Below are 11402 nucleotides of genomic sequence, written 5' to 3'. Positions count from 1 at the left end.
CGTGTATACTTGTACAAAGTAATCAAAGAATACTTTCCCCTCCATCAAGCATTTCGCGTTTCAAAGGAGTTTGGTATTTTTTACAAAAATGGCTCCAGAACAAAAAATGTCCCGAAAACTCGGGGACTGACGTAAAAAAAACTCGAAGCCGTATGACCTCCGGGTCGGAAGCTTCGAACTTGTAAGCCCTCAATAAGGCAACATCAAGGTTACAAAAATGGCTCCAAAAGCCAAGAATGTCCCGAACACTCGGGGACTGGCGTCAAAAACTCGAAACCGTATGACTTCCGGTCGGAAGCTTCAAGCTCGTCAGCCCTCAATGAGGCAACGACAAGTCTACAAAAATGGCTCCAGAGCCAAGAAAACTTTCAATGTCTCGGGGACTTCCGAGGCCATACGACCCCATATGGGAAACCTCGACCCCGTAAGACATTTATAAGGCAACACCAAAAACAGTAAGACCTCAAGCAAGGCATGAACCATACTTGTACCAAGTAACAAAAACTGTAAGACCTCAAGTAAGGCATGAACCATACTTGTACCAAGTAACCAAAACTATAAGACCTCAAAGTCATGTAAATATTATAAGACCTTACAAAAAGGCATTATCCCGACCTCAAAGTTAAGGCTATATATTCGAACTTGTAAGACCCCTACAAAGGCATAACCTCGATATTGACGCCGAAACAATTTCACTCGGGGATTGAAAGGCTCCGGCCAAACACAATGACTACGGTCACAAGGTTGTACCAGCCAAACTAATGCGACTTGGGGATGCCTGACCATCGCTATAAAATCATAGGCCTTCAATTACTTCGAAAGTACTTCAAAAAGAACCGGTTAAACCGGCTACCCTTGACATATGCAAAAGAGCTTCGATCATGTCAACTTCGAATTATAGGTTTCGAAACATTCAGCCACTGAGTGAAACCTCCCGAGGTACTCGATCATCGCCATATAATGACTCACAATCGAGGTTTTTTATCGAACCATCGAAGAGTCAGGCAAGCACAACTACAAAAATGTCCTTAACAAGGGAAAAATAAAGCCCATATAAAAGGTCGTACCAACCCAATGCATAAGAGCCATTGTCGCCAGCCCATATAAAAGGTCGTATTGACCCGATACGCAAGAGCCACTATCGTCAGCCCATATAAAAGGTCGTACCGACCTAGTGCGTAAGAGCTTAAGGGCCAACTTTAAATTCAAAAACTTAAGGGTCAATGAGCTCGAGTTGAAACCCGACTCGGAGACTGAACCAAAAACAGTTAAATGAATATGCCTAAAAGCAAAATCATAAGATCTTATACGTCGGCTTACATTAAAAGGTCGTACCGACCAAACTCATAAGAGCCTATGGGCCAGCCCAACGAGCCCCAGGGTTGTACTGTGAACCTAAGGGTTCTTTTAACTCGAAGACCAGTTAGTCTAGCTAACGGCTGACAAACATCAAAGAAAAGGGAAGTTCATAAAAAATGAAACCGCAAGGCTTCCTTTTATATACATATATGCGGAAAAATACAAAGCTCCATGTTCTTTAAAAAAGCACTATACGCAAAATCAAAAAAGAAAGGCCTAATCTATGTCCCCCTCGGGGACCATGCCTTGTCGGCCTCTTTCTCGCTATCTTCAGCTTTAGACAGGAGGATCTTAGCATCATACTCGTCCGCCTTCGCCTGCTTTATGTCTTTCAAGAGATCGAAGCCCCTGGGATGGATCTCCTCGAGGGTTTCCTTTCGAGATTTCCACCTAACATACTCTTTGCTCCTACTCTCCCGGTTGAGAGGCCCCCTCAGCTCAGCACAAGCATTGGCAGGATACTTTAAATAGACGGCAACTTTCTTATCGTCCTTAGTTTGTATCGCTTCGGCTTTAGCCCAGGCATCCACAATTTTGGCCTTCATCTTCAGAAGTACAGACTCGAGACTTGTAATCATGTCCATTCGGACCAAGCTGTTTTCATGAGCGTTGTGATGTTGTACTTCGAGGGTAGAAGCCTTAGCAAAAGCATCCTTCTTAGCAGCAACCTGGGTGTCCACCCGAGCTTTAGCTCATCACACTCACACTTGGCTTGGCCAACTTTGCTCCACAGGAATTTCAGGTCCTCCGTCTTTTTCTGAAACTAAAGTAAACAAAACATTAGCCTCAGAAGATAAAAGAAGAAATACGCACTCCGTTGAAGAAAAAATTACCTACTCCTCGAGGTAGTTTCCATAGTTCGGATTTCGACTGGCCTCATACCGCAAGTGTGCCAACTCGTCTTCCCTTTCACTACAAAGAATTCTGAGGGATTTCTCCCCATCTACGGCTCTTCGTAGCCTGGTCTCACAACGAAGCAGCGCATACTTTAGCTTGTTGAAAGCCTAGGAAGGAGAAACTTGATAAGAGAGTAAAATTGCAAGAACTATAAAACCAAAACAATCGACCAAAACTCACCACAGAGTAGAGCCGCTGAGCTTCCTCGAAAGTCGAGCACATATCTACTAGTCTGGCTTCATCAACCCCGGTAGAACCACTCCCAGTTAGGATTCGGCCGCTCGATATATGCGGCCCCTGACTTCGAACATATCTCGAAGTGCCTTCGATGGGAGAATAAGTCAGCGACAGAGAACCCTCGTTCCTCGTGATACCTTCGGCTAGAAAAGAAGACTACAGCGGAGGAGGGACCGTTTTTCTAAAGCCAAAAATCTCGGGTGTCGCAGGCTCAGATGATACATCCTCTCTAAGCCTCCGGGCTAGACTCGTCTTGCTATAATCACCGTCGCCCTGCGAAGGCCCTTTCAGGTTGTTATTATTGTTCCTCGGCCCCAAAGCTGACAATCTTTCTCCCTCTCTGAGAGGGCACGATCTCGCCTCAAAAAACTCCCCAATGCCTACAATAATGGAGTTAGTAAGCATAAAAAGAAAGTACCTTTCAAAAAAGGAGCAAATCACACAACACATACCGTGGTGTTTTGCCTCCCATCTACCCTTAGACAAGGCTCGCCAATTAGGTTAATCGTAAGTCGAGTGGGTCGCCAACTTTCAAGCCCAATCCGTTAGGTTGGGAACCTTGTATGACATCCATGAAATTGCTACAAAATGAGAAAGAAAGCCGCAATTACGGAGCCTGCCTTCGCCATAAGCAAAACAACGAAGGCATAAGTGTACCACTTACAAGTAAAATTCCATTCTTTAGGAAATGGCAGAAACTCTGTGGGGATAGTATCAACAGCCCATACTCAGATGAATCAGCTCATCCATCCCGGATTCCCATCTCCCTCATCATCAACAATGAAGGGTGTGGCAGATCGGCATCATAGGGTTAGCAGGCCTCGATGGTGAAAAGGTTGGTACAGCCTGATGAGATGACTAAGGGTAAACTCAAGCCCTGCTTCCTCCACAAAGAACCTCATCATCAATATTATCCTCCAAAATGACGAATGAACCTGTGCCATGGTAACCTGATACTTTCAACAGAAGTCGAGCACGACCCTATCTAGGGGGCCCAGCGTAAAAGGATACATATATACGTTCAAAAACCCCTCGACATGATCCATAATGCTCTCTTCTGGGGAAGGTACCCGCAGTACTACCTTTTCCCCCCCATCCACAATCTCTCCTCACTGACTCAAGGTGCCTCTCTCCTATTAAAGAAATAAACTTTGAGGTATACTCCCAATGACCCTAAACATTAGGAGGTTTTTCTGACAGAAAGTCCCCCCTTTAAATAGAATGTCCCGAGGACGGCTCGCCTGGCACCTGCGGTGCACCACCAACCAGGCAGGAACCGGAGGCGGAACTTCCTTCTCCTTACCGAGCAGACCCTGGTGTAGCAGCCATAAACGTGGTAAAACTAAGGAATTAGAGTGGTAATTTAAGCAAGGGATTAAAAGTTGAAATGGTGAAGGACCTAACGCACGAAAGGACTCTATGAAGAAGGATAGCCACGATAGGAATTGGGGGCACTGCATTTCATACGTGCTGGTTCAGACAAACAGACAGGTAGACCTCCTCAGTAGGTGTTGCCCGAGTTCAGCTTTATCGGTAAGCTTTCCTTCTTCCAAAGTTGTCGGGTCTAGTAGTGTTGTGGATATCTTGTGTATATATGTAGATAGGTTATGGGTAGGTCGGGGCCCTATTCCGATCACAGTACATCTATCAGTAGAGGCTTGTAGATATATCCTATCGGTTAGTGCAGTATATTGGGCATGTAGGCCCTGTATGTATATTTTGTTGGCTTGTCAGTTGTAGTAATTATGACAGCCTTGCCAGCCCAACATTATGTTGACATTTAGCAGCGTTAGTCTCCATTTAGTTTTATATTTTGCATCACACATTATCATAATGTGGCCCATGTCCAAAGTATGACATTTCATGTTCAGAGACTCTTAGTTGAAAGTGATACACAAGGATAGTTAAGGCACTGAGTGCCTGTCTCACCCTTAGGCTTGGGGCGTGACAAAAGTGGTATAAAATCCAAGAACTTGGAAACAAAAGTACTTTCGTCCAAATTCCTTAGCCAAATCGTGATTTGAAATTCAAAAACCAACAACAATCTTGTTCAATCCAAGCATAGGTTCGTTCGTATTTCGCAAGAAGCAGAAAGCTTTATTTGTTCAAATAATTCAAGGAACAGGTATGTTAAGGCTAAGCTCTTCTTTCATTTGGCATGATCTCTTCTCTACACAAGTTTGATAACGAAGTATAAAGAAAAATTCATATCCCAGAATTTACATATATTGTGCTAGTCCCGCAAGTTGCGAATATTTTCCTAGTTTTGTAAGTTACAATATTCTCCTTACCGGGACTTCATATTCAATTAAGTATTTTCTTATTCAAGTCAAGAGAGTAGAGAATTTATATATACAGTACTTTCATTACCATCGAGCTATAATCGATGGGCAGGCCCCTATTGGGCAACCTCTGATCAGATGGTAAGTTATATACTGAGCCTGTTGTGGCTGAGCGCCTATGAGCGAGCCCAGTTGGTCAAGATACAAAGCCTAGTATGGCCGAGCGCTTATGAGCGAGCCTACTATGGCAGAGCAGATATATATGTATACTGAGCCTTATAGGGTCGGACAGCTATTTTACTCACTATATTGAGAAATTTGAGTCATGAGTCAGTATTAGCTGATGAGCATCTCTTTAGATTATCTTTGATCCCCAGTTGCATTCAGTTATTATATTATCAGTTCAGTTTTAGCTTTATATTACCTTACATACTCAGTACATTATTTCGTACTGACGTGCCTTTCTGGGGGCACTACATTTCATACGTGCAGGTTCAGACAGACAGACGGGTAAACCTCCTCAGTAGGTGTTTCCCGAGTTTAGCTTTATCGGTAAGCTTCCCTTCTTCCGAAGTTGTCGGGTCTAGTAGTGTGGTGGATATCTTGTTTATATATGTAGATAGGTTATGGGTAGGTCGGGGTCCTGTTCCAATCATAGTACATCTATTAGTAGATGTTTGTACATATATCCTGTCGGTTAGTGCAGTATGTTGGGACTATAGGCCCTGTATGTATATTTTTTGGCTTGTCAGTTGTAGTAATTATGACGGCCTTGCCGACCCAGCCTTATGTTGACATTTAGTCAGCGTTAGTCTCCATTTAGTTTTATATTTTGCATCGCACATTATCGTAATGTAGCCCATGTCAAAAGTATGACATTTCATGTTCAGAGACTCTTAGTCGCAAGTGATACGCAAGGATAGTTGAGGCACTAAGTGCCGGTCTCACCCCTAGGCTTGGGGCATGACAAAAGTGGTATCAAAGTAGTTCTGTCCTAGGGAGTTTAAAAGCCGTGTCTAGTAGGGTCTTGTTTATAGATGTGCGGTGCACCACATTATATAAGCAGGGGACTACAAGGCATTTAGGAGTTGATTACCCTTCTTTCAAATCTAAATCGTGTTATAGCACTGAATTATATGAAATTTGAGTTAAACTTACGTGTTGACATTTGTATGTATAGATGACGGTAACTAGGAAGACTACGGCTAGCCAGAGGAGAGAAACAGCAGTAGGTGAGGGGACTAGCAGGGTACCCCCAGTAGATGGGGCCCAATCGGAGTCACAGGGAGAGACCCCTACCTAGCGATTACCGGCTCCACCACCACCTGAGGATATTCCTAGGAAGACCGCACATCCAGTTCCCCCTCCACTTCCATCAGATTAGGACTTGATTAGTGCGGTACATTTGTTGGCACAGTTGGTAGCTACCCAGCAACAGGCTAGGGCATCTGCTAGTGCAGGACCTTTTGAGGGATTTGGGAGTTCAAGGGTCCAAGAGTTTATTGCTTTGAATCCCCCAGAGTTCACGGGGACATATCAAAGGAAGGACCTGCAGGATTTCATAGATCAGCTTCATAGGATCTTTCGGGTTATGCATGCCACGGAGAAAGAGGCAGTTGAGTTAGCAGCTTTTCGACTCCGAGATATATCCATCCTTTGGTATGAGGGATGGGAAAGGTCTAGGGGATGTGATGCACCTCCTGCTATTTGGGAGAATTTGTCAGATGCCTTCCTTGACCAGTACTTACCATGAGAGATCCGACAAGCCCGACTAGATCAGTTTCTAGCCCTCAAGCAGGGCAATATGAGTGTTCAAGAATATAGTCTTTGTTTTGACTCATTGTCCAGATATGCACCATCTATAGTTGCTACTATGCGGGATAGAATCTACAGGTTTATAGCAGGGTTGGCCCCAGAGTTGACCGAGGCGTTTCCCACCACTGTATTATAGGATAGTATGGATATCTCACGGATTCAGGCATTTTCCCAGAATATTGAGAAGGGTAGGCATCGGCAGCAGAGTACGGAGAGGACTGAGTCAGGGCAGCATAAGAGGATGAGATTTGCCAAGTCTTAGGAGCAGTCTCAGAGTAGTTACAGGCCCCAGTACTTTGAACGGCCACCTAGACCTCCACCACCTCAGCTACAGGGTTATAGGTATGACCGCTATACCCAGTCAGGACCAGGTGAGACCTCCCAAGCATCAAGTTTGCAGAAACAACGAGCTTCGAGACAGATAGGGCCATTTCCACTGGGGTGTGCCTTCTGCAGTCGAGGACACTTGGGCCAATGCCGATCCGGTTCTGATGCCTTTTATACATGTGGACGTCCAGGGCATATGATGCAAGATTGCCCAAATAGAGATTATGGGGATATGGCGCAACCAGCAAATTCAACAACAGGATCAGCTATGTCCATGCATCCTTCAGGGCACATGTCTCAATCTTTGGCTGGTAGAGGTTGAGGCAGAGGTAGAGGGTCCAGTTTAGGTGGTAACCAGAATTGTATCTATATGCTAGCAAGTCGACAGGACCAAGAGTCCTCACCAGACGTTGTGAAAGGTATGTTGACCATTTGTTCTCACGATGTTTATGCCTTGATAGACCTAGGATCTACTTTATCATATATTACCCCATTTGTCGCGTGGAAGTTTGGTATAGTGCCTGAAATACTAAGTGATCCTTTTGTGGTATCTATACCGACCAGAAAATCGATTCTCGCTAGACGCATTTACCAAGGTTGTACGGTATCAGTTTGTGGTCGTCAGACCTCAGCCGACCTAGTTAAACTAGAGATGTTGGATTTTGATGCTATCATGGGCATGGACTTGTTGGCAGCTTGTTATGCCAGAGTTGATTGTCAAGTAAAGACAGCTAGATTTCATTTTCCGGGTGAGACAATCCTTGAATGGGTAGGTAATACAGCGCACCTAGAGGCAGGTTTATTTCCTATCTAAAGGCGAGGAAAATGATCGCAAAAGGGTGCATTTATCATATTATGCGAGTTAAATATGCAGATGTTGAGATACCTACACTTCAATCTATTCCAATAGTAAAGGAGTACGCGGATGTATTTCCAGATGAACTTCCAGGTATTCCTCCAGAGCGAGAGATTGATTTTGACATCGATTTTCTTCCTGGAACACAATCAATATCCATCCCTCCGTATAGAATGGCACCTGCCAAATTGAAGGAGTTGAAGGAGCAGTCAAATGATTTGCTGGAGAAAGGTTTCATCAGACCCAGTACCTCACCATGGGGTGCACTAGTACTATTTGTATGGAAGAAAGATGGCTCGCTGAGGATGTGTATCGATTATAGGCAACTGAACAAGGTAACTACTAAAAATAAATATCCACTTCCAAGGATATATGACTTGTTTGATCAGTTTCAGGGAGCTAGATGCTTTTCAAAAATAGATTTGAGGTCAGGGTACCACCAGCTCAGAGTTCAGGAGAAAGATATTCCCAAGACATCCTTCAAGACCCGATATGGCCACTTTGAGTTCCTTGTCATGTCTTTTAGGTTGACGAATGCACCTGCCATATTTATGGACTTAATGAATAGCTTATTCCGGCCATATTTGGATCTATTCGTGATAGTCTTTATTAATGATATTTTGGTTTATTCACGTTCGGAGGATGAGCTTGTGGATCACCTACGAGCGGTACTCCAAACCCTTCGTGATAATATATTGTATGCTAATTTTCTATGTGTGAGTTTTTGTTGAAGTCCGTAGCATTCTTGGGGTATATTGTATCCGATTGAGGTATAAAGGTAGACACTCAAAAGATTGAGGCTGTGAAATCCTAGCCTAGACCTACCACTCTGACAGAGATTCTTAGCTTTCTAGGCTTAGCAGGATATAACCGGAGGTTCGTAGAGGGTTTTTCTTCTCTTTCAGCACCATTAACAAAGCTGACGCTGAAGGCGACAAAGTTTCAGTGGACAGAGGACTGTGAGCAGAGTTTCCAAGAGCTTAAGAACAGATTGACCTCAGCGCCAGTTCTAGCACTTCCAGAAGGTCCAGATGGTTATGCCATGTATTGTGATACCTTAGGTGTCAGGTTAGGATGTGTCCTGATGCAACATGGGAAAGTAATTGCGTATGCTTCGCGGAAGTTAAAGAAGCATGAGCGGAATTATCCAACCCACGACATCGAATTAGTTGTGGTTGTCCATGCACTTAAGATATGGCGGCATTATTTATATGGTGTTCATGTTGATATGTTCATCGATCATAAAAGCCTGCAATATATCTTTAAGAAAAAAAAGTTGAATTTGTGGCAAAGGCGATGGCTTGAGTTATTGAAAGATTACGATGTTAACATTCTCTACAATCCAAGGAAAGCTAATGTTGTAGTAGATGCCTTAAGTCGTCGATCTATGGGTAGCTTAGCACATGTAGAGGCTGAGAAAAGACAATTAACCAGAGAGATTCATCAATTGGCTTATTTGGGGTTTCGGTTAGTAGACTCTGGCAATGGAGGAGTTGTACTCCAAAATACTACAAAATCATCTCTTATAGCTGAAGTAAAGGAGAGGCAGTACGAGAATCCAGAGTTGGTCAAGTTGAGAGAGCGGGTTACACAATAGAAGAAGTTGTTGTTAGAACTCAAAGGATAGGGGGTTCTCAGATACAGGGTTCATTTATGTGTTCCAGATATAGCAGGGCTACAAGATAGGATTATGTCAGAGGCATATAATTCATTGTATTCCATTCACCCTGGGTCGACAAAGATGTATCATGACATTAAGGATGTGTATTGGTGGAATGATATGAAAAAGAACATTATTGAGTATGTCGCTCAATGCCTTAGTTGCCAGCATGTGAAAATAGAGCACTAGAAGCCCAGAGGGCTAATGCAGACTATAGAAATCTCGACATGGAAATGGGAGGTGATAAACATGGACTTTATCAAGGGTTTATCTCGTTCTCATCGTAAATTCGATTCCATATGGGTGATAGTCGATAGACTCACGAAATCAACTCATTTCCTACCGGTCAGATCAACATATACAGTAGAAGATTATGCAAAGTTACATATTAAAGAGATAGACTACACGGAGTGCCAATATCTATAATATCTGACCGTGGTGCCCAGTTTACAGCACATATTTGGAGGTCTTTTCAGAAAGGTCTAGGGACTTAGGTGAATCTCAGCACAGCTTTTCATCCACAAACTGATGGACAAGCCGAGCGCACAATTCAGATGCTCGAGGATATGTTACGAGTATGTGTGCTGGATTTTAAAAGAAGTTGGTATGAACATCTACCTCATATCGAGTTTGCATATAATAACAGCTACCACTCTAGTATCCAGATGGCTACATATGAGGCTTTGTATGGGCATAAGTGCAGATCTCTTGTAGGGTGGTTTGATGACTGGGTATTCTTAAAGGTGTCACCTATGAAAGGTGTGATGAGGTATGGCAAGAAAGGCAAACTTAGCCCACTGTATATTGGAACTTATAGGATCATTTGGATAGTGGGCCACGAAGCTTATGAGTTAGAATTGCCCTCGAAATTGGAGTTTGTTCATTCGGTTTTTTACGTATCTATGTTACGAAAGTGCATTGGCGATCCTACCCTAGTAGTGCCCACAAATGATGTACAAATTACAGAGGACCTTTCATACGAGGAAATTCTGGTTGCCATCCTAGACCGACAAATCCAAAAGCTACGAAATAAGGAGATAGCATCCGTGAAGGTTTTATGGAGAATTAAGAAGGTGGAAGAGATGACATGGGAAGCAGAAAAAGAAATGAAGTCTAAATACCCCCACCTATTTCAAACTGAAGATATGACTCGAGGGTATAAACTCTCAGGCCAGTAGGTCCTCAAGTAAACTCTCATAATTAACTCTCATAATTTATAATGGACAGTTGTGTGGAGCCAAGTGTTGCTATTTATAGACAATGGCTATGTGTGGCATGTATAGTACGTTTTCTGGATGCGTACAGGTTGGTTTCAGTTAGATGTACGGAACAGACTCCGGCAAAAATGTTCCCAAAGTTTCTAAAAATGGACATTCAAGGACGAATACTTCTAATAGGGGAAGGATGTTACATCTATTTTTCGTACGTTAAAGTTTCATTTTCAGTAAATTGATGTAAACTCGGGGATGATATTATCTAGAGGTTAGCATAATTATTCTATTTGTAACAAGTGATAAATAAGTATCATGAAGGATAAAGGATGAACGAATTAGAGAAAATGAGTTTCGTTGAAAATGGTCAATTTGGGATAAAATACGGATCAAGTAATAATACCCAATAATTATAAACTAGTACCATGCAAGGTACCATATGACAACAGTAGTATAATGTATAAAGTATATATAAAGTATATTAAAAATAAATAGAATTTTAAGTAATTTGTGGTAATTTTTAAATTATGCGGGTAATTGATTAATTATTGGGTAACATAACATTACCCGGTTAACTAATAAGTGGATAAAAAAATTTACAAAACCACACCCCAAGAAAATGTGGTAGCCCCCCCCCCCTTTTAGTTTAAGGTGACTAACTACTCACCTATACATGTGTCATAAGAAGGTTTAAGGAACTGAATTACAAGTCTTAAGACTTGTGTGAAGCATTATCCAAATAAGGTTAGACAACATTC

General features: G+C 42.7%; 2 protein-coding genes across 2 annotated transcripts; both read left to right on the top strand.

The window, feature by feature from the left end:
- The first annotated feature begins 5955 nt into the window (after positions 1–5955).
- LOC104229025 (uncharacterized) lies at positions 5956–7239 on the top strand. Its single transcript, XM_070157070.1, has 4 exons — positions 5956–6024; positions 6193–6515; positions 6624–6717; positions 6853–7239. The coding sequence occupies exons 1-4, from the start codon at positions 5956–5958 to the stop codon at positions 7237–7239; spliced, it is 873 nt and encodes a 290-aa protein (XP_070013171.1).
- A 48-nt stretch (positions 7240–7287) lies between these two features.
- LOC138877459 (uncharacterized) lies at positions 7288–9370 on the top strand. The gene is made up of 3 exons (XM_070157069.1): positions 7288–7666; positions 7792–8108; positions 8588–9370. Exons 1-3 carry the CDS (start codon positions 7288–7290, stop codon positions 9368–9370), a joined length of 1479 nt encoding a protein of 492 aa, XP_070013170.1.
- The last annotated feature ends 2032 nt before the right edge of the window (positions 9371–11402 follow it).

Source organism: Nicotiana sylvestris, chromosome 9, assembly GCF_000393655.2.
Source record: "Nicotiana sylvestris chromosome 9, ASM39365v2, whole genome shotgun sequence".
Classification (NCBI taxonomy): Eukaryota; Viridiplantae; Streptophyta; class Magnoliopsida; order Solanales; family Solanaceae; genus Nicotiana; species Nicotiana sylvestris.
This window is presented reverse-complemented; position numbering and strand designations above follow the sequence as displayed.